Genomic DNA, 27,870 nt, shown 5'->3' with positions numbered 1-27,870 from the left:
TCTATAAGTCACCTATTTAGGCTAACTTGGAAAAGTCTAGGTTCTTATACGTGGGTTTTTACTGTATTGGAATCCAATGCCCACAGGAGGGGTGCAATCATTAAAGATGCAAATTTTGAAGTCGTCCCGGCAAGCTATACACTGCATTTGCTGCAAAAAGCAACTTCATCAGTCTTAACCTGAACTCAATTCGCGGATAGAAAAAGGATCGGTCTCAGGGCTCGATGATATATAATCGACTTTAGGTGCATTAAAACTGATAACTTAGACTTGTCGCTAAAACCCCTGTTAGCTTCTGTTGCTGTTTTCTGTGCGAAATGAAGAACAATTAGCTCACTTTAGCTTCGTTAATGCTAATAGACACGCAAGTGTGTTACATTGGAAATCCGTGCATCTGATTGGTTCTCCTATTGTTTTCTATTCGTCGATAAAACGCAATCGCGCGCGCATTGCTTTTAAAAGGGAAACTTATTCTTGTTTTTTTTTTTAGCTTAAAATACGTAGAATTGTAGGTCTTGGTCGCTCATAGAAAACTCGGGCTTGTAATCTAATTGTTTTTTAATTATTGTACTTCGTTCCAAAGAGGACATCTACTATGAAACATATACAGAAGCCCGCACCTCCCCTCCCTCCCCCATCACTTCGTTGTTACGGCCACTTTCTACAAAGGTGGCTTAGCCCGACTGTGGCTTTTACAATAAAATAGCAGCTCGAAATGCAGCTCCTCTCTATTCTCTTAAGAAGGCAGGAGTTTGGGCAACAAACGAATTAATGAATTGAAGCATAGAATTTGTTAGAAAAGTTCTTATTTTCACAGCCAAGCAATACCTTTCACCATACGCGGTGCAAATAGGATAGCTACCATGTACAAGAAGGTGCTGTATAGAGAGTACACCGATGGGACCTTTACACAAGAGAAACCCCATCCGCCCCACCTTGGCTTTTTGGGTCCAGTAATAAAAGGCGAAGTTGGGGACACAATAAAAGTCCATTTCAAAAACAAGGCTCGCAGGCCTTTTACTGTTCACGCGCATGGAATCTTCTACAACAAGGCCTCAGAGGGATCTATTTATGCTGACCACAGCAATGACGAGCAGAAGCGCGATGATAAGGTGAAACCCAACAAAGTGCATACCTATAATTGGTTAATCAACGAGCAGCACGCGCCCACGGAAACCGACGAGGATTGCGTCACGAGAATGTACCATTCCCACGTGATGTCCGTGAAAGACACTAACACTGGATTGATAGGTATATAAAAAAGCTACTTTTAATGACCATGCTAAGTCAGTTTTTTAAAATTACTTATTTCAACGTTTTGTCATTTGTTCGAACTTCTGCGTTGCCAAAGTTTGAAAGCCATTTTGTCCCGGGGGGCTACTCAAAAGCGTTTTGTACGGGGAGGCTCCGCCCCGAAGTGCAACCCCTTACCCTCTTTTATACCATTTTCACAGAAAAGGCACCCCTTTCGTATACCTTTTACTGAAAAAAGGTACCCCTTTCATATACCGAAAAGACAGGACAAATGCCTAAAACAGGAAGTCTTGATGCCATGTTTATGTTACTCACTCACTCACTGCCCATTGTGCCCACTGGCACGTAGGGCAGCCATGTTTATGTAGCGCTCAATAAATTTAAATGATACCTCCATAAGGTCCGTCTGTTCGAAATATTTTTATTGAAGGCCTTTTTAAATACCTAAATGAGCGATATCCCTACCCTTTTATATACTTTAGCTTGTGAAATTCCTACCCTTTTATATACCTGAAGCATGAAAAAGGTACCCCTTTCGGGCGGAGCCTCCCCGTATAGGCCATTATAGGGAGTGACCCCCCCGGGCATTTTGTGTACGAAAACATCTCAACTGTATTGGAATTTTGATGCCAAACAAGTCTTCTAAAAACTATTACCTTGCTCTTTTCGCTCCTATGCGATTTTTTTTAAGCGAGATGAAAAAGAATACATTTAAGAGCAAATTTAAAAATTACTCTGTCTATTTTCTTGACTCCTCTTTTGCCTTTTGTACTTTCCTTGGAAGGAGATTCCTTGCCAAGGTGACGTCATGCTTGTAGTGCTGCAGGCTACTTTCAAATCGCACCAACGCACTAACAATGAGACTACTAAACATTGACTGCGATGATTGCAATCGGCTTTTGTCAATCATAGTAAACTGGGAAGAGTTTAAAGTTGACCTTAAGCCTATACGAACTTTGAGCAAAATGGCAAACTCGAAAGGTATTCATCCTAGCTTAGACAGAGCACACGCATGAAGCTCTTGCTTTCGATTGACAAAAGCCCCCGAAGCTCGTACAAAGCATGCACGAAGCTCGTGCTTTTGATTAATGAAAGCCCCCAAAGTTCGCACTAAGCATGTCCGAAGCTATTTCTTTCGATTGACAAAATCCCCCGAAGTTTACACTAAGTACGCATGAAGCTCTCACTGCCTAGCACGGATTGACGAAAGTCCCCGAAACTCAGACAAGGTACGCACGAAGTACGCTTGAAGGAATTTTTTACGTAAGCCCCCGAAACTCGCACGAAGCAGGCACGAATCTCTTGCTTTCGATTGACAAATCCATCGACTAGGGGAAACAATACTGCGTTCATGCACTACCAAACTCTCAGAGCTAATAACAGAAATATATATGGCCCTCTGGGTAAAATCATGTTTTTGAGCATTCCAATGAGAAAACGACAATTTATTTTCTTAGGCCCACTTCTGATTTGCAAGCGCGGTGTTCTGGTGAAAAACAGCGTCGAGAGAGAGAATATCGACAAGGAATTCGTCGTTCTTTTCACCGAAATGAACGAGAACGAAAGCTGGTTGCTAGATGACAACATTGATAGCTTCTCTGACGATCCGGCGGCTACCAAAGCTTTGAAATCTGACGCAGGATTTATAGCCAGCAACAAGATGAAGTCAATTAATGGATACGTGTACGGCAACCTCCCGGGTCTGAACATGTGCCAGGGAGACAGGGTCAGTTGGCATATGATTGGAATGGGAACATGGAGTGATGTCCATAATCGTAAGTATTTTTAAAACAAAACAAAACAAAACAAAGCACAACACAACACAACACAACACAACACAACACAACACAACACAACACAACACAACACAACACAACACAACACAACACAACACAACACAACACAACACAACACAACAAAACACAACAAAACACAACACAACACAACACAACACAACACAACACAACACAACACAACACAACACAACACAACACAACACAACACAACACAAATCGAAGTATGAGCAAGAATAGATACAGTAGTTGCTGAAAAACGAGTGTTGTTACTTTTTAAATGTTCCGCACCCAAACCAGACGCCGTCTACACCCGGCGAACCAAAGTGCTTTGACAAATGGCGCCGACAAGTCCGCATACTGCTATTTTTTTAGTAGAGCTCCAAAAAACTTAGTAAATCGTCCGGATACCGGTAATGTATTGAACTTTGAACTGTGAAAATTAAAACCTTATCTTTAAAGTACTTTTCTTGTTTTTTTTTTTTTTTGCATATTTCTGACGTTCGACCGCTGTCGAGTCTGGGCCATAGACAATTTTGTCGTCATGATGACGTCATCAAAATGGCGTCTTGGCGTAAAAGTTTAGGCTAGCTCCAATTTTCAGCCCCACATTTTTGTCCCCGGTTGTTTTGTCCCTTAAGCCCCAGTTACACTGAGAGAAAACCAACAGAGCTTCACATCAGAGCAGCATGAATGGTGTCCGTTGAAATGGCGCGGAGTAATCGAGTTTCGAAGTCAAGCGGCTGATGGCCGTGAGATTATTGTCAATCAGAGTAAAAATAATTATCTGTTGATACTTTACCATAAATGTCACATTATGATACATTGTTTAACCACAGGGGGCCCAGACAAACTGTTTGTGTATGGCCTGTGCACATTTACATTTTTATAGAGAATGTATGGAATTTACCGAATGGTTTGTAGAATTGCTTAAAATGGTGCAAAACATTAACAAATTTGTGCTGAATAAATGTTAAGTTTCCTACCTTTTGTGTAGTGTCGTTCTTTTGGCTCAAAATGGCGAATTTGAGTCGATTGAAGGGTATTTTGCTTTCGCTGTTTACTATACATCTAATTATATGGAAAGGGTGGAAACTCCAACAGCTCCAAAGTAGAACACTTCCAGCGCCGAGCCGATTTTCGACCTGATAATCCCATCGCACAGCTTTCAAACTACGCACCAGAAAAGAGTAAGGCTTGACGAATCTTCTCGTATCATTTGATCGAAAATTTATCCAAACGGTCCGGAACAAGCGCTCAAACGAAAACGGGTATCCAAAATTTTTAAGCCGTCCGAATGCGTAGCACCAATTTGTGGTGCCGAAGGGAAACGCTATTCCCCAGCCTCTTTGTGATTGGATACAATTGAACAATGGTCGTTCAAGATTTTGTTTCGTGGATAGGGAGGCAAAGGCAAAACCAATACTCAATAGTATAGGGAGTGATGTCAATTGTGCGACACAACCTAAGGACCCTCGCGCAAAATATGGCAATATTGACGGCGATGCCGAAAGCGATGCATTATCATTTAAATATGCGTCGTTGTAACTTCTATGCGTCGAAGTAAAAGGAGTGCACCGTTGACGTCTGTTTATTTACTTCCAAATACACTCTTTCCGAAGCACCGCTCCCACAAACAATGAAAACCTTTTTCCCTTGCTTTAGCAGTCAACTGTTGATAGCCTTCGCCACAAAAGATTTCCCTGTTCCTCCCTCTCCAGTTACGAGAATATTGTGCCCAGCTTCGGCTATGTGTAGGATTTCAGATTGTTCAGAAGTTAATTAGGTTTCGAACCTATAAAATGAGGACTATTTCGGTGATTGCAGCCATAAATGTTTAAAACATCAAAAACAGAAAGAAAAATAAAGGAACTTAAACACGAATACCTTGCCATATTCGTATGTCCCGAAAAAATCCCACTTTTCCGCAAACTCGCGATCGCCTGCATTTTCTGCGCTACGAAAGTCGTGATGGAACTTCGCGGGGTTTTCCCAATCAGCCGGACCTTAACATAAGAATAGCAAATCACAACAACGGTTTTGCACGAGAGTTTCACATGTGGGTGTATAGTTTTGCAATCTCTGTAAAACAACTAGGTGAGATGACTAAAGTCTGATATTTTTTAGGGCTGTAAAATATTTTTTTCGTTGAAAAATGAACGCTGACTTTTATTTGAAGCTAGCTAGCTTTAAAAATGAACTCATACCGACTAGATGTAGGTACTTACTCGTTTTTTAAGTCAGTATGAATATTTCATAATTACTTCGCCGCACTGACAAGTTACAACGACGCATATTTAAATGATAATGCATCGCTTTCGGCATCGCCGTCAATATTGCCATATTTTGCGCGAGGGTCCTTAGGTTGTGTCGCACAATTGACATCACTCCCTATACTATTGAGTATTGGTTTTGCCTTTGCCTCCCTATCCACGAAACAAAATCTTGAACGACCATTGTTCAATTGTATCCAATCACAAAGAGGCTGGGGAATAGCGTTTCCCTTCGGCACCACAAATTGGTGCTACGCATTCGGACGGCTTACAAATTTTGGATACCCGTTTTCGTTTGAGGGCTTGTTCCGGACCGTTTGGATAAATTTTCGATCAAATGATACGAGAAGATTCGTCAAGCCTTACTCTTTTCTGGTGCGTAGTTTGAAAGCTGTGCGATGGGATTATCAGGTTGAAAATCGGCTCGGCGCTGGAAGTGTTCTACTTTGGAGCTGTTGGAGTTTCCACCCTTTCCATATAATTAGATGTATAGTAAACAGCGAAAGCAAAATACCCTTCAATCGACTCAAATTCGCCATTTTGAGCCAAAAGAACGACACTACACAAAAGGTAGGAAACTTAACATTTATTCAGCACAAATTTGTTAATGTTTTGCACCATTTTACGCAATTCTACAAACCATTCGGTAAATTCCATACATTCTCTATAAAAATGTAAATGTGCACAGGCCATACACAAACAGTTTGTCTGGGCCCCCTGTGGTTTAACACAAACCTGTTTTCCCTAGCCTCGTTCCACGGCCACACGGTGAAGATCAGTTCTCACCGCAGAAACACAGCAACGCTTCTTCCATCCACTTTCATGACTGCTTACATGAAGGCGTTAAATCCGGGAACCTGGCTGCTGAACTGCATGAACGGGCAATCCTTTGATAATGGAATGTCGGCGCTCTTTGATGTCACAGACTGCGGGAACGGTGCTGCCTTGCCCTCAGTTAGCGGTGAAAAGACCAGAATTTACTACATCGCAGCTGATGAAGTAATTTGGGATTACGGGCCATCTGGTGACAATAACATTGATGGAGGATCGTTAACCGCTCCAAAAAGGTACATAGACCATTCTCTTCACTAGAGAAAAATGTAAAAAAATGTATTTATTTATCCATGTTACACAGAAGAGCTTAGGAGCTCGTTAAGACGTGTACGTGCATCCAAGATCAAATTAGAATTTGGGGTGTTGGTTTTTGTGAAGGGAGATAAACCGGAAACCCGAAGAAAAAGGCTTGGAGCAAGGACGAGAACCAACAACAAACTCAACCCACATATGGCGCCGGGCGGGAATCGAACCCGGGCCACATTGGTGGGAGGCGAGCGCTCTCACCACTGCGCCACCCCTGCTCCCCAAAATAGATACCCTGGTTACAGTGATTTTTCTCTTTATACCTTATTACATGAAATTTTCGCGACACGTTAATTTCGCGATTTTGAGGTGCGCATGTTGCGAAAATTTTGTATTTTGAATCACTTTAATTTCGCGTTTTTGAGTAAGACACAATTTACATTTCCTTGGCAATATTATTTTACATGCCCTTAAATTAAGGAAAACGACTTCATCAAAGGAAAAATAACGTCAAAATTAACAAAAACCAAGGGTGGGACTAAATCTCGGCAATAGCAAAAATGCAGTAGTTCTCACAATGTCTACAAGCTTCAACGTGCATGAGTTTAATATTGTTCTTGAGTCAATTGACGAAAACATCCATTTAGATTGATAATTTCTTCCTTCAGCGGTATGTACTCTACTCATTCTTTCTTGATTATTGACATAATGCGAGTCACTTAATTTTCGCGTCATGTTATGTTCGCGACACTTATTGTTCGCGTCACTGTAATTTCGCGATTTGTTTGGAATCGCGAAATTGGCAAATTAACGTGTCGCGAAAATTTCATGTAATAAGGTAACTTCTAATACGAAAAAGCCGTCGCGACCATAGAAGTGAGCTCCTTGTCGCCTCTTCACGGCTCAGATTTGATTAAGATGAGCCAGCGAGGGGGGACTAGGATTATCTTTTTCTGTTATATTATTCTGGAAGTAGCAATGTAGCCTTATGCTCCAGTTGAGGAGCGAAGAGGATGAGTGAGTGAGCAGTGGAAGACGTGTGGGAGGCGCGGTGGCCTAATGGTTAGCGCACTCGACTCCGAGTCGAACGGCCCGGGTTCGAGGCCTGGCCGGGGCACTGCGTTGTGTTCTTGGGCAAGACACTTTACTCTCACAGTGCCTCTCTCCACCCAGGTGTAAAAATGGGTACCGGCGAATTTACTGCTGCGGGGTAACCCTGCGATAGACTAGCATCCCATCCAGGGGGGAATAGCAATACTTCTAGTCGCTTAATGCTACGGAAACCGGGATAAGCTTCGGCTGTATGGGCCACTTGGCTCGGACACAGACTTTAATGGAAGACGTCCTTAAAAGCTTCTACTTGCATCAGAGAAACACTGTTATTTGACAAGAAACTGTCTCGACATAAAGCCTTTTATATATTTTTTTTGCCATACAGTGAATCTGCTAAGTACTTCACCCACGCTGACGATAGAATAGGAGGACGGTACAAGAAAGCAGTGTATGTGGAGTACACAGACGACACTTTTACTACTAAGGTGAACCGATCGTTAACTGAAGCGCACTTGGGGTTCCTGGGTCCTGTGATTCGCGCTGAAGTTGGTGACGAAGTTGAGGTGCTTTTCAAAAATAAGGTACTTAAAAAGAATCAAATAAAGAATAGATGTCTTAATCATAACTATAAAAAAATTCTCGAAACCGATTGGTTCTTAGCACGCCCTATTTTCACCAAATTGGAGCGCGCGCAGCTGAAGTGTCGAATAGCTTATCGAATACAGTCGAAGCTCTCTTAACGGACACTCTCGTAAGCGGACAGCTCTACTTACGGCCGCCTTGTTAGAAACCCCGTTTTTACTCCCATACAAACTCTGTATTTTTACATTCTCGTAAGCGGACATTCCCGTAAGTGGCCGCGGACACTTTCCGAGATTACGACTTAGACTTTTTCTTTGATTTTAAGCTCCCCTAAGTTGACACCGCAAAGAAAATCATATAAAAAAACCCTCTGTATCTTGTATTTATCAATCAACTTCACATCGCCGTTCGTCACAATGATTTTACTGTAATTACAGTACCATATTTCAGTGTTTGTTTTGTCGTCATCCACGTCCGGTTACATTTCGAAACACCACTAACATGCATATTACCATTATGTTAGCTGGGCAAGCTCCCGTAAGCGGCCATCTATCCCCTATACCTCTAGTGGCCGCTTACAAGAACCATTCTCGAAAGCGGCCAACTCCAGTTGCGGACACTTTTTTCGCGTCTCGAGGGTGTCCGCTTATGGGAGCTTCGACTGTAGCAAAGTTCGTGTGCTGCACATGCGCGCTTTTTATGTGGTTCCTTATTGTGACCATTCTCGTTTCCCGACCGCTGGTCCAAGGGGACGCGGGCTCTGGGAACGAGAATGTATTGTGTCTGAATACTGCTTGATATTCCTACCTGATATTCCTCCACTAACGTTTTTTAAACTTAGTGAGGATAAATCCTCAACAGGATTGGCTTTGTCTAAATCTTTCTTCGAATTGTGTTATACTTATGATTAATTGGTAATATGACTTCGCATCTTAGTACTTAGACTTAGTGCTTTAGCTTGACTCTTTACAGTCAAGACGTAATTTCAGTGTACCCCCTCTGCACACCTTGAGAGCTCTTTCTTGACTCTTTACAGCTAAGTCATATTAAATTGCAGGGTACACACTCTCTGTACTTAATGCTCTTACTTGGTTCTCTTTTTAGTCGAGCCGTAATTGCAGATAGCAGTGCACATCCTCTCGACACACTTCTCTTCTTTTACTCTCTCTTTACAGGCAAGCCGTAATTACAGCATACACCCTCTAGGTGTATTCTACAACAAAGCAAACGAAGGAGCTCAGTATCAAGATGGTACATCCGGGAATGACACCACAGATAACGAAATAATGCCAAATGAAACATACCTGTATAAATGGATGGTGCCGGAAGCTGTTGCACCAACTGAGAACGATCCTTCGTGCCTGACGTGGATGTATCACTCAAACGTTGACTCCACCAAGGACACACACAGCGGTAAAGTGTCGACTTTTCCCGTGCTAAGTTGAATCATAAACGTGCCTGTTACTGATCAAGCTGATCCATTTTGAACATTTACGTTGAATCACGTTACGCCAGGACTACGGGGTGGCATACTGGGGCTCCTGCAGGCATGTTTGAGTCAAGGGCTGATCCCAGTGTAGTCTCCTTCACAGCCGTTGTTTGGCTTGTCACGCAACACTTCCTCTCCCACCAGTGGGAAGAAGCGTTGCCTGACGACCAAATAATGGCTGCGAAGGAGACTAATCGCAGTGGGACGAGAGGGCGAATTGCTCAATATTGTGCCCAAAGTTTACACAGCTGGCTTACTCGCCGCAGGGGGAGAGGTACAAATATTTATATGGGGAGGCTCTACCCTGAAGTCTAAAGCCTTACCCTTTTGTATACCATTTTTGACAGGAAAAGCAGAAGTACCACTTTCGAGCGGCGCCTCCCCTTTTAGTCCATTACAGGGAGCCGAGCTTACTCGTGACTAATTCGTGACTGGAGCTAGTGGAAAGCAAGCTGGGGGATATTAAATTTCTTTTAATCTTTCTTCCTTTTGCTTTAACAGGGCTTATTGGTCCCCTCCTTATTTGCAAAAGAGGAACGCTGGATCAAAATGGTAAACAGAAAAACATCGATCGCGAGTTCTTTCTCCGTTTTGCGTTAACCGACGAAGGACTCTCCTGGTACTTAAGTGAAAATAAGCATCTGGCGAAAAATGCTTCAGCGATCGACGAAAGTAAGTATTAGTTTCTGTAACATTTGAGATTATGTTGAGTTAATAGGCTGACTCAAGCTTCAAAGCGATTTATCTACAAAATTAAGCTCTCATCCGGCCAAAACTTTTCCCAGCAAGTAGGGGCACTGATGTGGAATATTCTGAAAGAACAGCTTTGTCAGTTCAAAAGTTTTGAATTTAAGATTTTGATGACGTCACCTGAAAAGCTCTATAGGAGACTGTGAAAGCTATGCTATTAAACCAGCTGGGTCACGTGACAAACAATCATCCTGCATACTGCTAGGATCTGAATGAGCTTCGATGATATCCTTTTGCGCGATGATGAAAATAAAGATAGTATATTTTAAACCTGATCATCATCATCATCATCATCATCATCATCATCATCATCATCATCATCATCATCATCATCATCGTCGTCGTCGTCGTCGTCGTCGTCGTCATCATCATCATCATCATCATCACCATTTTATTAGCCACTTTAGAATTGAAATGTTACAGAAATTATGAAATTATGGTAGGGCGAGGAGACCTCCAAGATGATGTTTTTCAAAAAATGCCACAGGCATACTCCGAAAAAGAAACTTGAGTCACGCAGCGTATTTGATGGTGACCATGAATACTTAAATACTTATGTTTGTTCTGTCTATTTATCTTTTCCCTTTTGAAGATAATTCTGGATTCAAAGCAAGCAACCAGATGAGAAATATCAACGGATACATGTACGGCAATCTGCCAGGCTTGCGCATGTGCAAAGGTGACAATGTATCGTGGCATTTTATGGGTGGTCCTGCTGGACAAATGCACACAGTTTACTTCTACGGAAATACCTTTATTCGGAATGGAAACAACCATGATACCGTTGGATTAATGGAAGGTCAGTAAGTTATTAGAAAAAGGCGAAGTCTTCACGTGGCAGGAGAACACTTAATCTCTAAAACGAGGGTGAAAAAAGGGCGGAACGACAGGGCCATATCCAGACCTTTGGCATAGACGGGGAAAGATCTTGCTAGGTCAGGTTCTGAGGGCATGCTCTCCAGAAAATTTGGAAATCTTGAAGCTCTGAGACTCTTTTTTGAACTTTTTTTCATGAGGCATTTCTTAAAAAAAAATTGATCTTGTTCAACTGGGGATTTTTTTCGAATTCACAACTAGACATATTTTGTTTTTGATTTTGGGTTCAAATCTATACGAGGCAAGTGCCTTGTCTTGCCTCTTGCTAATGTTATTTTTTGCACGTTTTCTTCGGTAATTTGGCAGTACAAGTTTATGTTTACATCCTTTTGTTGTTTTGAGATGTATTTTTTTTTAAGATTTATGCCATTTCCTGACGTCACGTGAAAATTTTCAAAATGGCGGATTCAAGATGTCGAGGTTATGACGTAATAAGCAACATATAACCACCTTATCTTGTGGAGCATACTCCAGGTTATCTAACTTAAGGTATAATAATTTACAGTTAATTATTTAATTATAATAAGAGGCCATTAGCAACCCCACCACCCCCTTCCCCCCCCTTATACGCTCGTGGGATTTAATTGCCAAGTGGAGTGGGGTAATTGACTCCGCTCACAGGCGATGGAACCCTCGACTGCCCAAGAGATGGGGGGCCGGAAGCATGAAGAAGAGGCGGTGGACTCAAATGATAATTAAAGACGATTTATATGTGCTAACTGAAAACTAGCTATTTGTATGACCTTTAGGATCATTAGCCAGCGTACAGATGACGCCAGAAAACCCTGGTGTGTGGAAATTAACATGTCGCACCAACAGCAACCTGAGAGGTGGAATGGTTGCTAAGTATGCTGTTCTGGAGGATTGTGGGAAGGCCTCGAGTGGGCAACCAATGAACGGACGGAAGAGATGGTATTACATTGCGGCAGTTGAACAAACGTGGGATTACGCGCCATCTGGGAAGGACTTGATCGACGGAGTAAATCTTACAGACAGCGAGTGAGTAGTGACTTGAAACACAGACGAGATTCCATCAGGGTACAATTCATGGTACAATTTTGGTAAATATGCATTACCACAACAACCAATTTTGAAACTATTTTTTTTACGGTCTGCTCTCCCCAGGTATAGACTTTTTGAGTCTATTTTATTTTTTTCCACACACTCAGTTTTAACATCACTTTGACATCCTATTAGATGGTGGATCCGAGGAGGTGGGTTTGGGGTATTTATTTAAGCGCGATATGACGTCATTATCGACCAATGATTCACCACTGGATGTATTACACATCATGGTCAAGTTTTATGCCACAAACTTCTCAATCTCGGTCGTGATTCATATAAAACACGTGAAATCAAAACCGCGAGGATGGCTTGGATATATGATCTTAATAAACATGGATTTTTACGATTATATTCCTTGTTATTTTAGTTTTGATTGAGACAGATCTATCAAACATCGGTGAGTGTTTCATTTCATTTCCAAACATCTCGAAGTTTAAAAGTACTCCCTGCGCGTCGTATTTTTTTAACTTTCTTTTAGATGTTTGGAAATGTGATGAAACACTCTCTAGTGTTTATTTTTTATGCTTATACACTACTGCAATTGCTGTTTGACGAGGGGAGGTAAAAGAAAAGTTTTTGCATTCTCAGTTCGACGATTGCAAAAATCCCATCCTATTTATCAACTATAAAACATTGTTTTAAAAATGGGATTTTATGATCGTTACCAATAACTTACTTGACTGGAGTTGGCATAGCTTACAAAGCAGTTTTCAACTGAGTGAAGTGAAACAAAGACGTAAAACAATCAAGTGATCCAATCAAACCAGAGGCAAACTTAAGTTAATGCGAATAACTTCCGATACTCAATTAAACAGCTGATTAAAAACCACTTTAACTATGTCTAACTGCAGCGTCTCAAGGGTGTCTCAACGTATGAACACTTTTGATACAGCTCTGTTATTTTTTTACCATCTTCTACAGGCGTTTACAGGACATCTGTATTCTCATGTATAAAGTTAAACATAGACTATGTCATAATAGCATCTGTAACATTTTTAACGAGCATAATTCCGCATATAACCTGAGACAATCAGATTTTTCTACTCCTAGATACAATACTGTTACTTATGGAAAGCACTCTCTGCGTTATGTAGGACCCAAACTATGGGGCAAACTGTCTACGGCTGACAGATCACCCAAGACACTGCAGGCTTTTACAAACTGTATTCACAAACGGGATATAACTGGCTTAATGGACACTGGCTGTAAGGGCTGCATCCTATGCTGCACATAATGCCATGCCAAGTCATATTTTTTTAGTCATAATTTTACGATTAGTTAAAGATTTAACATTTTTTTATAAATCATAGATTATAGTAACATTTTTATATCACTTATATATATTTTTATTGCATTGATATTAGTATTAGTGTGGTTTTTAGTTTTTAGCAGTGTCCCCTAATTAGTATGGTGTATTATTCCCAGGCTATTAGGTTTTGACACTTTAATTAAGTTCTCACTCACTCACTCACTCACTCACTCACTCACTCACTCACTCACTCACTCACTCACTCACTCACTCACTCTACAGGCTTGCCTCTCGTTACACGGTACCAGGTCCTCATTTTATTGGCCGTAAAAACAAAAAGGCAATTTACCGGGAGTTCACTGATGCCACGTTCACCAAACAGAAACGACGAACCAAAGACGAAGAACATTTGGGAATCATAGGCCCTATGATAAAAGCCGAGGTGGGAGACACTATAGAAGTTGTATTTAAGAATTTGGCGACGAGGGAGTATTCAATTCATCCTCATGGCATCCTTTACAGGTATTTAACAGAAGCTTATTTATTCTCATTAATTTTTTTTACGTTTATGTTAATTTATGGACGGACCATTATTTTTTGGAGGGCGGGGTATGAAACATATTGAAAAAAATTGTTTGCAGGGCCTAGAAAGACAAAATAAGTTGTTTGCAAACACGATATGTATAACAAAATAGTGTTTGCATTTCGAAAAAAACGTTTGCAGAGGTGTATTAATTAAAAGAAAAGGTGCAGAGGAAAATATTTTATACCCCCCCCCCCCTCCAAGAAAATAATGGTCCGTCCCTTATAGGCATTTCGTCTACACGTGACATAAACGATTAGCGTAAAGGCATATGTTCTTGAACGCTCTCCAAAGTGAATTAATTAATTAATTAATCAGTCAATTAATGAATTAATTCATTAAAACGACCAATTTTCTCAATTTATGTATTCTTGGTTTTCACGTGACGTCATCAAAATTGGAAAATCCAGAATCGTGAGTTTCATGTCTTTTTACCCTTCACTGGCTATTAGACGTCCTCCACATATATCTTGTTGAAAATTTTCAGCTCGTAAGCACCCGCCGTTTTTAAGATATAACATTTTTATAACAATTTCGGAGTTCTGCGCCACACGACATCAAAATGGCCGTCTGAAGGCTGTCACGTATACTTAAAAAATGCTTCATCCTGTGATTTTTAACGATCTGAACAACTGAGGTTTTACAAGAAGTGTTTATGTAAGTGTTTACGTATTCACAAAGGTGAACTGACCGCTTTTTATAGCAGAAGTGAACGCCAGATGTTCACATTCATTTCCCGCGACCATCTTGGTGACCCTTCACACGGACTCCAGCATGGAATTTCCATACTGTGCTCTCTAAAATTTCGTGAAACATTTTAACGGATACCTTCATTTCACTGTTACTTGCGTGACAGTGAAAACCAGCAATTCCCATATAGACAGCATAAACACATAGGGCGATCTTTGCTGAAGTCATGTCGTTTACTTTTTGAAAATTTTGGCTGTTTTACGGCTAACGCTTTATTATTTTTCCATTAGGGTTAACAGTAGTTAAAAAATATTTTCCATTGTTTTTAAAAGTAAAAAATAAGTTTCCATAATTGAAAACATATTTTTGGTCTTAGGACCATTTTGGGACAAAGAAGTGACCTAATCTGTCTTATTTTAAATTACTGACCAATTTTTTACGGTTAACATATTTTACGGCTAACGGGTTAACCTTTCCAATTTCGACGCCTAACGGCTAAACTTTTGGCCGTTTTACGGCTAACGGTTAACTCCATTGAGACCTTCTTACCTTTGATAAACGTCAAAGGCGTTCTATCTTTAGGAAGCTTAATTAAGCGAACTACAACGATAACGGCATAATGGCAACGAAAACTTCGCCAAACCAAAGGTTTAATGAGCAGAACAATAGCTCTGTACGTGAATTTTTAATCTTGGTACATTTTCTAGCCTTTTTCTGCGAACCAACAACGTGAAATGACCAAATTCTTCGTATCTTGGGTAACGTAAACCAAGACGGCTATTTTTTCGTTTTTCTATTCGAGTTTGAACGCTCTCTTGACATATTTAGCTGGAGCTAACTCTTAAACCGACAGATAGACTGAATACATCTGGATATATAATTGCGAGATTCTCAAGTGAAATATAGATTCAATTTTACTGGGCGTTGTCCTCGGTGTTGCCGTCGTTAAGCTCCCTAAAATTTTGAACAATCAACGACGGCCTTTGCCGGTTTAACTGACCTCTATTATCCAAGTCCATTGGCACTATGTGAAAATAATTCAACGGAAGTGAACTAACTGAGTTTGCTTAATTTATCAAGCAAACACGACGAAGGGTCTTCTTACAAGGACAACACGACAGGGACCGACACCGCTGACAACGCAATTGCGCCTGGAAAAATTTACAACTACGTGTGGGAAGTGTCTGAACGAGCGGGACCTGGTCCTAAGGACACAGCATGCTTAACATGGGGCTACTACTCTGACGTGAACCCAGTCAAAGACACGAACACTGGATTGGTGGGACCACTGATTATTTGCAGAAGGGTAGGTGTTTTGCTGTAAGTGGGAAGAAAAAAAAAATAAAAATAAAAAAATAATAATAATAATATACAACAACTTTATTTCACATAATATTTTTTAAAAAAAGGTAACATGTGGATAAAAAGGTTCTAAAAGTCGAACCCAGGAACCAAGAACCAAGTCGAATCGAACCCAGGCCACAATGGTGGGAGGCGTTAATTTTGACTGTCTTTGCATTTTGCTTCCAACTACAAAAACCAGTTTTACAATTGTTGATAGTTTCTCTTGTTGTTAATCGTTCCAGGGAACCCTAAACGATAAAGGAATGAGAAATGACGTTAACAGAGAGTTTGCAGTCTTGTTTGACGTGTTTGACGAGAATTCCAACTGGTACCTTGACGAAAATATCAATAAATATGTTACTGAAGATCCAGGATCCCTGGACCAGCTTAAAGCAACATTTGACTTCTGGGAAAGCAACCTCAAAGCCACCATCAACGGATACGTTTTTGGAAACGTTCCGGGTTTGACCATGTACAGCGGTGAGAAGGTTGTCTGGTATCTTCTTCAAGTTGGAGGTTTCACCGAAATGCATACAGTTCATTTTCATGGCCAGAGCATTTTGTATGTAAGTAAAACCATGATTTTATAATATTAGAGAGCTTATACAGCAAACAAATGCAACAACGGCAACGTGAACGAGATCGTCACCAAACAAAAGATTTTTAAAAATTAGCAGAACAATACCTCTAAGCGTGCGTTTCAAATCTGGGTACAGATTCTCTGCGGCCGTTCGCTGCGAAACAACAACGTGAAAACAGCAAATTAAATTCTGCGTATTTTGGAGAAGGTGAACGACGGTTGCTAATTTGTTTTTGTTTCTATCTGGGTTGAACGCTCTCTTTACATATTTAGCTGGAGCTAGTTCCTAAATCAGTAGATACACTGAATACAGATGGATAATCGCGAGATACTCGAGTAAAATATAAATTCCTTTTTCACCAGGCGTTGTCCTTGGCGTCGCCGTCGCCGTCGTCAATGCTTAAGCTCTCTAATAGCGAACTTCCTACCGTCGCAATTGTCAAAAAGTTTGCTGGATCCGAAATTATTTCAAAAGATTGTCAGTAATTAATTCAGCAGTCATTGCGGCTAGAAAAAATAGTAGTAGTACCTATGTAATTAGCATTGTGTGTAATAATAAAGTTGCATTCAATAAAAAAAAAAATTTCAATGAGTATAGTTATATCCATTCAAAGATTCTCACTCGAAACTATTTAAAAAATGGTGTTCGAAATAAGAATTCCGTTTTCAAACACCAAAACCTATATTACAAAATAAAATCCGAGGTGAAAAAAAATTCGGTCGCTCAAATGGCGACTAATAGTTTTCACATTAAATACATCAGCCCTGACCTTTCTTTGACGATGCTCGTTGCGGGCCCAAGGGAGGCCCACAACCCTAATCTTGACAGTGACTCACTCCTCCGCAGAGGCATCTTTTTACGGGATGGGAAATGGGAAGAGGTAAAAGGTAAGCGCGCGAAGCCTGGCGAGAATGGCAACAAAAGCGTGCGGGGGACACTGGCAAGGTCGCATTTCCCATCGTCGACTGCGCTCCCCCTATTTTTCATTTTTCGTGTTTTTTTTTTTCGCCTTTCACCCTGTAGGAGCCTCTGCGGAGGAGAGAGTGACAGCGATAAGCAGATTGCGTATCACGCGTGCGTGCCACGTTTATAACAGGGCCGTAGTGTTAGTTTTAGCGTTTAAATCCGATTACACGACAAGAAGAGCTAATGAGATATTTTAGTGGGCACCTGTGACGAGTTGCAAAACCAGAATTCGAGTTATCGGGCTATATCAAGGGAAACGAAATTTAGTTCGAGTAAGCGGGGTTTTCGAGTTCATGTCCGAGTTTGAGTTAACCGCGAAAAAGCGACTGAAAGGTGGGATCAAATCCAAGGGAAATGGGACTTAGTTCAAGTTAGCGGGGGTAGTTCGAGTAATTCAAGGTCGAATAACCGGGGTTCTACTGTAAGAGCCAAATATAGCGTCATGCCCTTCATATTCTTGAGACATTCTTTGTGCACACATTTGAACGAAAGTTTCGAAACTTAGTAAAGCATTTCCACGTTTTGATGTGTTTTTATTTCGCGTTTTATGTTAGAAATCACAGACCTACCACCGTGGCGATGTGTACGATCTGCTGCCGGAATCGTTCGCGACCGTTGAAATGGTTCCTGACGCGGTTGGAACCTGGATGCTACACTGTCACGTGAATATTCACATTACTGGTGGCATGAACGCATTGTTCACAGTTTTAGCTCCGACAAGTAAGTTGCTTAGTGCGATTTCTATCATTTAATACGCAGTTAAATCATACCAGGAGCCCATTGGCTGACTGTTGGCAAACTCAAAATTTCTCTTTCAAAATATCTCAAAACAATATCTCAGAATAAACTTTCAAAATATCTCAAACAGAAGTACCTGACAGCTTATCCCTTAAGTATTTGGAGGAGTTATTCAAGAAAAGGAATTCAGCGTTTCTTTTGTACATGGTCATGTGAGAGGGGTACCATTTTAAATGGAAGGAATAAAAAGGTTACGTTTTCTGTTAAAAATATTATATAAAGAATTTGGACCTCGGGCTAGAGTAAACAACTTTGTTTATCATCTCCCCTACCAAGTCCTACACTAGAAATAGCTGACACTAGGTTGCCCCCGAAGTTTCGACGATGTTTATCGGTTTTTCTTTGCTGTTCATCCTTTTCTACAATTCAGACATTTGATTGAAAATTAATTTTCTATTTTGGATAATTATTAATTATGATACGGTAAATCATTTAATTACAAGAACGCAACAGCATCTTGACATCATTTTGTCATGTTTTGGGTTTGGTGTGGTGGGGGATCTCAGCTAGACTCAAGATAGACTTTAGAAAAAGTCCGCCGTCTTTATTAATTTGACACGCCGGGACGGTCGACCTATCGCGACTTGCGTGGCACGTTTTCGCGACTTCGTCGCTTTGAATGGGCCGCTTTGCGGGCTCGAATCGAACTCACTTCACTGTGGTAAAGTCTTGATCTCAGCGAGGATAAACTTTAGAAACAGCAAAACCTTTTAAAATTACCACTTGAGCCGGCCCAATTGTTAAACCGCCTTTTCTGCAGGCTACCGCATATCATCTTGTAAAATTAAAATTTCGGCCGGAAGTGGACCGATCAAGACTTTGGAAGTTTTCTCATTAAAGTAGTTTGTGCCTGGTAAATCTCGGTCAGTTGGACAAAGGCTTTCATATCGTAAATCACGCTTCATGACAACGATCAACTTTTAAAAGGAAAGGATAACGAAAGAATTTCTCACCTTTGACAATGAAAACGCTTGACTTTCTAAAAGTCGCTCGCTTCTGGTTTCCGGTTTCGCCTGCCGCGAGTCTTAACCCTTAAACTACCAACAACGCATATTTGCGTAGAAAATACCAGCAGTGATTAAAAAATCTGCAGCCTTCGCATATCTGGACACATGATAGTAATGATCCCTTGTTATGGCAAAGTGATAATTTTCATAGCTTTAAAAGCCAACTAACTGACTACAGTTCTAGATTTCCGTTGTATATGGCTGTTTTTTTCTGAAGCAAATCCGAAAATGCCCGTTTTTTACTCCATAGAACAACAACAAAAACATACATCTTCGCTTTCAGTTTTTTTAATGAAAAATTAATTCTGAATCCAAAAGTGTACATTTGCAGCAAACTTCGAGCCTATTCCTTTCCGCTCACCAAGAAAAATTTTCAAAAATCTTTCAGCAGACTGAGCAATCACCATTCGATTACAGCAATGCTTGCAAACCTGCAATTTCCTTATTGGTGACCGAAAGGAATGTCTGGGTAAAACTGCCTTGTCGGCGAAATGCAAGTCCACCTACCTCTAATCCTACCGGCAAAATACTGCACCGACTGCATTCTTTGGAAGTCAAAAGTTGTCCAAATTGCCTTGGCAGGTCTCGGAATCCATCCACAGAACGGCCAGAGAGACAATTTCATTCATAAATCGCCATGTTCCGATACAGATGTTTTTGGCGTTCTAATCATCGTCAAATCATCTCTCACCTCTGGTTTCTTTCAGAAGTTTGCCTCTACCCACCATTCTAGCTTAATGATGCCAGCCTGGGGGCTTCTGCAGTGGAAAATGACTCGGAAAAACACTTATAAACGAAAATTTTGCCAGATTCGAGCCCGTGTGCTCGCTTATCAAAGACGCAACGGCTGAATACTGACGTCACAATGAAAGTTTGAGCCCTCAGTGTTTTGAAACAGCACATATTAATTACTTAAGCTTCTTATATGCCATCATGAAATTCAAAAGATTGCCTAAGCCCAGAAAACGGCTGAAAAAATCACAGAAGCGTGGTATTTTAAGGGTTAAACAATTATCTCGAGATCTTTTTTTTAAATTTCTTGTAAATCTCTTCCGGAGATAGACTGATCAAGGCTTTTCTCCGTTCAAGTAGTTTGCGCTTGGTAAATCACGGTTTTGGACTAAGGCTTGCTTATCGTAAATCGCAGACAAATTTGAAGATATGGCTTGATATGTTCGTACGTGTTCCTAGACATATTTCTTCTTCGGCCACTCAGATGTAAAAAATGTGGATTTTCTTACTTCTCTGCGAGTTACTAAGTTAATTATCGCGAAGTCTTTTCAACAATTGCATTGCTTTCGGCTTTTAGACATTGTGAAATGAATAGGCCTCGAATAAAACCTCGAATTATCTTTTTCAAAATTCTGCCCAACTAATCAACCTTTACAAGCGTCGTTTGTTTGCTTGTTGTCATCCGTGCACGTGCTCATCCTTGGGCTGTCATCATTACCCAATCATCGTTTACTTGCGTCATCATTGACCAATCACCGTATGTCGGCATTTTACAACTCCCGATACCTACTTGCGGGCTTTCAGCTTGTCGGCATTTTACTACTCCCGAGACTATTTGCGGGCAAAATTGATCAAATCGAGATTTTTCCCAGTATATACTATATATATACTCTATATTCGCGCGGATTACAATGATGCCTCCTCGGGTTTTGGCCTCTGGGCCAAAACCCTGCGGGGGCAATTAATTGTAAAACTGAGCCCTAGATTAACACATTCAGAACTCGAAAATAATTTTAACCCTTATCATGCTAACCCGGGCCTGATATTTTCGGGATTTTGAGGAGTGGTCATTCAACCACTTGTGACTTCGTCAACTTGCACTTCAGGGGATTCTTGTGATATGCAACTAAATCCCTGGCCAAACGGTAACGCAAGTAGTCGCAAGTTGAACTTGCGCACAGACTTTCGTTGGGTGGCCAAACGAACTCGCAAGTTTACTCGCAAGTGCACGCAAGTTGTCAAAAAAGCCATTTCAACTGCGCAGGATGAAGTAAACAGCAATACTTGCGTTGGGTGGCTAAACGGTGAAAAACTTGCGTTGACTTGCGTGCAAATTTGATCTTGACCAAAGTGAACGCAAGTCACCGCAAGTCAACGCAAGAGCATGCAAGTCCTGTTCAAACGAGACGCAAGTGGACGCAAGTTAAAACTTGCGTCTTCTTGCGTCTCCGTTTGACCAGGCCTTAATACAGGTTGGATAGATCTTTCCACACGACTGTCCATTTTGAATATCGAATGCATTCTGACAGATAAAATAAAATAGTAAAATAGACCATTATACCAGTACTTTCCAGGGTTTTCCATTTAGAAAGATCAAAACTTTTCCGGCCAGAAGAAAGGATGTACAGAGTACAAGGCAGCGAGAATACGAAGGCAGAGAAAAACGTAAAGAAACGGAGCGAGGAAAAAAATTCGGAGCGGTTCCGCAAGTTCAAATTTTGGCTTATGCGCATGTACCAAAGTTAAATATTGCACATTTGGCTGCAGTGCGAGAAAGTGCAGTTTTAACAAAGTTAGGAGAAGTTTTGCACCGTAGTGCCAAATAATCAATTTGACGGTTAAAAACGTGTATTTAGGAGTAATTTCAGCACTTTAACGGTTAAGAGAACAGGTCAATTAACTTCTTAACGTGCTTTCTACATGTAATTCTGTTTTATAGAGCTGAAGCGGCCTGAAGCGAGCTAAGTTTCGTAGGATTTAGGATTTTAGGTATTTTGGCTAATGATCACCTTTGGAATCAACTTGTTCTAACACACCTCTTATTTTGTTTATAGGCGTACCAACTAAGAAGCCGCCTCCACCCACTGCCGGGTGTTCAAGAATCGACACTTGCTTCACTCTTGTTTTGACGACTTTTGCACTTTTTATAATGTAGAACTGTAAGCCACCATATATATTTGCATCGAGGCGAAAACATATTGTAACCCAATATATAGTGAAATTGAAAGGGGGAGGGGGCGGAGCGCAAAACGTGTTTTTACTTATTCCAGAAGAAATTAAGGAAAGAATTATGGCCAAATTGGATTCATGAACTTCTTTTATTACAACTTACCAGGTAATATGTTGGACTTTGGTGTGTTACTTTCAATTATTTTCCTTATGTGTTTGACGTTTCGAAGTCTGACAACCGTTATTTTGACAGACTGCAGTTTTATAGCTCTTTTAGACTTTTTAGATTCAGGTTTTGCGACTTTCCTAAAGTTTCTTTACAACTGACATCCAAGATGGCTCATTTAAGGTGGGAGAACCTTAACTACAAAATGGTGCAAAATCTGTAGCATGGAATTGCTGAAACTTACATTATTTTTAAAGTTTATGACGTCACAAAAACTTAATCACGTCATAGCTTTTTCAATATCGCGAATCTTAACAAATCAATGATACAGATTTTGCTTCCAAATGCACTCTGCCCGTGTTGTTGATTTAAACGGAGAAAATGTAAACTGTGTGAGTTTTTAGGGTTTTTGTGTTCTGGTCACGTGTCTTTCCAAATATGGTCATGACTACCGAAAATGAAGGCCACATTCAATAGAGCAAACATGACCAACAACTAATTAAACCCAGGATACTAAGGGAGGCCAAGATATGGTTAAAAGTCATCCATAGTAACTATTATGTAGTTAAGGGTCTCCCTCCTTAAGATGGCGGATTCAAGATAGCGTGCTTTAATTGATGACATAATTTTGTTGTGATACGACTTAGTAATTGACTATTAAACAACTTTGTATAATTTGCATACCATATCGTTTAATTATTATAGCATTGTTTTCTTGGTACAGATGACGGAGGCAATCCTTAAAATTTACGTTATAAAACCTATGACATCTGTTGATATTGAGACAAAACTTAAAAAAAACAACAACAAAAAAAAACAATTCAGTGTGCACTTTCGGGTGATGACTCTGCACTTTTTTTGGTATTAAATTGTAAACCCGGAAATTTTTCAGAGTTGTTGTCCTGTTTTTCAAGCTAATCTCTAACATTCACAGCATTAGATGTGTATCTTCGTTTATAGCATTGTTCAAGGAAGCGTTACGCATTATTTATAGACCCACATCTTTTGCAAACTCCTTTGCCCAATCAAACCGAAAAGGAAAACATTGACACCGTTTCAATAACGCTTTAATAAGAACAAAACAAGGCTTTTTTACTATAAGAACCCTTCGTCCAGCGAGGAAGCGTCGCTCTGGTCACCTACAGAAATACAACAATACATAAAAGATAGCAACATTGGCATGCTTTCGGCTACCCTTCGTTACCTTTCGTTGACGTGATTCCTTGGTGTTGCATTGTGCATCCTTGCTGCGCAGGATTTTACGCGTAATTAGCTCGCGCACATAAAAAATGGCGACTTTTTCTATACGGCTTGCCTTGCGTAGGAAATAAATCGACGTTTTCTAAGTCGTTAACAAGCATAGTGACGTCATACATGAGTAAAACGGTAGCTGGGGTAGAAAAACATGTGAGCAAGTTGGCGTCTCCAAGTTTTATTATCCAGCACTCCTTAGGCCTACTTACAAGTTTGATAAGTTTTAATTGAGGTAAATAAGTTATGAATTAACCTCAGCTGCCCAAATCATAAGTGACTTCAGTCCTTCAATCCCGCAATTAAAAAATCTTAGATGAGGCTCACTTTGTCAATTTACCATAGAAGAATATCCAACACGAATTGTTTCGTGTAGTAAGATAAATCGGCCTTATATTGTTACACAGTGCCCAAAGAAAAAACCTATCTTTGGGCACTGTGTAACAATGTAAGGCCGATTTATCTTACTACACGAATCAATTCGTGGGCACAGTGTAACAAAACTTTGAAATTAAAACTAGGAACCACTAATAGTGGTTTGCTCAGCTAACTAACTAAGAGCAACCTCTGAATAAAAAAGCAATAAACCTTCATTAATGAAAATAAGTTCAGCTGGCGAGCTTCCGTGAAAACTAATATAAAACCTAGGACTATGAACGAAAAACTCAAAAGAATAAGTTACCAAAATGTTTATCTACCAAATTAACTGTGGTATTGGAAATTGTACACCTGTACAAAAAAGCTGAATAAGGATAAACACAGAAATGACTGAAACAGAGGAAACAAATATTTTAAATGAACATAACAATGACTGAATTTTCCGTATTTCAGTCATTGTTATGTTCATCAGTTAAAATATTTGTTTCCTCTGTTTCAGTGGCATGCCTGTAAACTAGCTATCTCGAAGAGATATGAAGTCAAGTGCATGACCACTATAAACAACATTTAAACCACTATAAACACAAAGCGAATCTAATTTAAGATTCTTTAATTGCTGGATTTCACTTTGCGATGCCATATTTTTTTCCCTGTCCCAATAACTTAAAGGGACTATGTCACGGAGATTTCGCAGATTTTTGGTCTAAACTGTTCTGAAATTAGTGGAAAGCAACTTAACCCATAAAAAACAGTATCTTTCAACATCTAAAGGAAGATATTATCATAATTTGTGGATAGAAATCAAGCTAGGGGCTATAAATATCAATTTTTTGAAGACGCGCGGAAACAATTTGAAAACGTTTGCCTAACGTTTTCAAATTACAATCCGTTTCCATCCGCGCCATTCGCAGCCAATAATGCTAGTCAACAGTTTCAGTGCCCTAATATAGCAATTTTAAATAAAAATGTACTATTATTTTCAGATTTTATGCGACACAAATATACATTTTGGCGGTTCAAAAATCTGGGAAAATCCGTGACATAGTCCCTTTAAGGTGGCTCCATATAGTTTCATTGCCGCTATCTTCTAGTCCAAGCTTGCCGGAATCTGCGTGCACGAGCTGAATATAAAGGTCGTGCAAAAATGCTCATCCACATATTTGTCTTTGCAAATATTTTTCATTTAACACTTGATATACTGTCTACAATCAATTAGCTGTACCTTGAATTTATCTGAGGAAGACTCTTTTAGTACCTCAATCTGGTTTCTATAGCAACTAGCGCCAGAGATGGTTAGAGAGAGATGGTTATGACACAAGTTTACTTCAAGGCAGTCTCGATGGATTTTCCTTGTTTTCAGGACTAAGCGTTTTGGAGCGATCTTAAAACACATTGAACGCCTTTCAAATGGTGACTTTTTTTAGTTGGTACATGAGTAGGGCTTTTCTGTTTTTCGCACACTGATGTAAATAAATTATCGAATTTCATACATACGTTAATGCAGTGAGCGCAAAAAACGAAAATTGCGAAAACCGCCAAGAATTAACATATGTTTGAAATGCGATGATTTTTTCACGTGTGCGAAAAGCAGAAAAGTCCTACCTGTGTGCCAACTAAATCAATTCACCATTGAAGGCGTCCAATATGTTTGAAGATCGCTCCAAAACGCTTAGTCCTGAAAACAGGAAAAATTAACCGAAACTGCCTGGAAGTACGCTTACGTCATAAAACAAGCCAGCTATCTCTGTCACTAGTTGCCATAGAAAACGAGATTGAAGTACTAAAAAGCTCTTCCTCAGATAGATTAACGCTACAGCTAATTGGTTGTAGACATTACATCTAGTGTTTTAAGAAAGATATTTGCAAACACAGAAATAAGCTCGTGAGAAAATTAATTGTAACGACAGATTACGATATAGAGCCACCTTAAACCCAAAATTTATCATTGATAATGAAAATGTCCCGAATTAAAACCTCAAAAGATACGTTTACTCGACTATTTCAATTTCACCAAAGCCTTTGGGTTGGTTGGGCCAGGTGAGGAAACTTGGAAGAAGTGCGCCAAATCGAGTTATTGCGGTAGTTAATTTTCGCACTTCTTCTAATTTACTTATTAACCCAACTTACCACAACTGATTTAACCAACCCCCATTCTGTGGTGAAATTGATATACTCGAGTAATTAAGCGTATCTCCAGACTAAACTAGCTAACCCAAGTTTCCCTAACAAGCCCAATCAACCCAGATGAACCATCATCCCGACTATACTTGTTAACGCAAGTAACTCCGACAAGTTCAACAAACCCAAGTAAATCATTACTCCGACTAACCGATTAACTCAAGTTACCTTAACTTGAGTTAATTGGTTAGTCGGAGTAATGATTTACTTGGGTTTGTTGGGCTTACCCTAACAAGCCCAACAAACCCAAGTGAATTATCATCTCAACTATACTAGTTAACCCAAGTTACCCCAGGCAACTAGCCCAACAAATCCAAGTAAAACATTATCCCGACTAAATATAAACCGTTTAACCCAAGTTACCCTAACAAGCCCAACAAACCCAAGTGAATTATAATCCGGACTACACTAGTTAACCCAAGTTATCCCAACTAGCCCAACAAATCCAAGTAAAACATTATCCCGACTATACTAGTTAACCCAAATTACCATGCAACAAGCTTAATAATCGAAGATATCCCAACTAGCCCAGCAAACCCAAGTTAATCATTATCCCGACTATACCGATTAACCCAAGTTACTCCAACAAGCCCAATCAACCCAAGTGAATCATCTTCCCGAATATACTAGTTAGCCCAAGTTACGTATACCCCAACTAGCTCAATTAACCCAACTGAATTATCCCACCGCCTATGTTAATTAATCCAAGTTACCCCAACTAGCTCGATTAACCCAACTGAATCATCACACCGACTATGCTAGTTAATCCAAGTTACCCCAACTAGCTCAATTAACCCCACTGAATTATCCCACCGACTATGCTAGTTAATCCAAGTTACCCCAACTAGCTCAAATAACCCCACTGAATTATCCCACCGACTATGCTAGTTAATCCAAGTTACCCCAACTAGCTCAATTAACCCCACTGAATTATCCCACCGACTATGCTAGTTAATCCAAGTTACCCCAACTAGCTCAATTACCCCATTGAATTATCCCACCGACTATGCTAGTTAATCCAAGTTACCCCAACTAGCTCAATTAACCCAACTGAATTATCCCACCGACTATGCTAGTTAATCCAAGTTACCCCAACTAGCCCTATTACCCCATTGAATTATCCCACCGACTATGCTAGTTAATCCAAGTTACCCCAACTAGCTCAATTACCCCATTGAATTATCCCACCGACTATACTAGTTAATCCAAGTTACTCCAACTAGCCCAATTACCCCATTGAATTATCCCACCGACTATGCTAGTTAATCCAAGTTACCCCAACTAGCTCAATTACTCCATTGATTTATCCCACCGACTATGCTAGTTAATCCAAGTTACTCCAACTAGCCCAATTACCCCATTGAATTATCCCACCGACTATACTAGTTAATCCAAGTTACCCCAGCTAGCCCAATTAACCCATTGAATTATCCCACCGACTATGCTAATTTATGGCCACGTGGTAGGGTTCGACGGCTGTACTTCTAATTGTCGATGTCTACCTGACGCACGCACGAAGACGGCGAGACTTTCAAAGACGATGGTATTGAGCTCAAAGAACTC

The 27,870-nt window shown here is 40.2% G+C and overlaps 1 protein-coding gene across 1 annotated transcript; it reads left to right on the top strand.

Moving 5' to 3' along the window:
* Positions 1–190: 190 nt before the first annotated feature.
* Positions 191–23,278, top strand: LOC144643413 (hephaestin-like protein). The gene is made up of 13 exons (XM_078502666.1): positions 191–1,251; positions 2,712–3,029; positions 6,069–6,387; positions 7,839–8,034; positions 9,211–9,448; positions 10,026–10,196; positions 10,867–11,073; positions 11,900–12,149; positions 13,747–13,986; positions 15,818–16,043; positions 16,324–16,647; positions 18,183–18,348; positions 22,220–23,278. Exons 1-13 carry the CDS (start codon positions 864–866, stop codon positions 22,318–22,320), a joined length of 3,144 nt encoding a protein of 1,047 aa, XP_078358792.1. The 5' UTR covers positions 191–863; the 3' UTR covers positions 22,321–23,278.
* Positions 23,279–27,870: the final 4,592 nt, after the last annotated feature.

This window comes from Oculina patagonica, chromosome 2 (assembly GCF_052425735.1).
Source record: "Oculina patagonica isolate OP01 chromosome 2, crgOcupat, whole genome shotgun sequence".
Lineage (NCBI taxonomy): Eukaryota > Metazoa > Cnidaria > Anthozoa > Scleractinia > Oculinidae > Oculina > Oculina patagonica.
This window is presented reverse-complemented; position numbering and strand designations above follow the sequence as displayed.

Coding starts and splice junctions, on each gene's coding strand:
- LOC144643413 (XM_078502666.1), top strand. CDS start 864: ATGTACAAGAAGGTGCTGTATAGAGAGTACACCGATGGGACCTTTACA. Junction 8,035..9,210: donor AGGTGCTTTTCAAAAATAAG/GTACTTAAAAAG, acceptor CTCTCTTTACAG/GCAAGCCGTAATTACAGCAT. Junction 18,349..22,219: donor CACAGTTTTAGCTCCGACAA/GTAAGTTGCTTA, acceptor TTTTGTTTATAG/GCGTACCAACTAAGAAGCCG.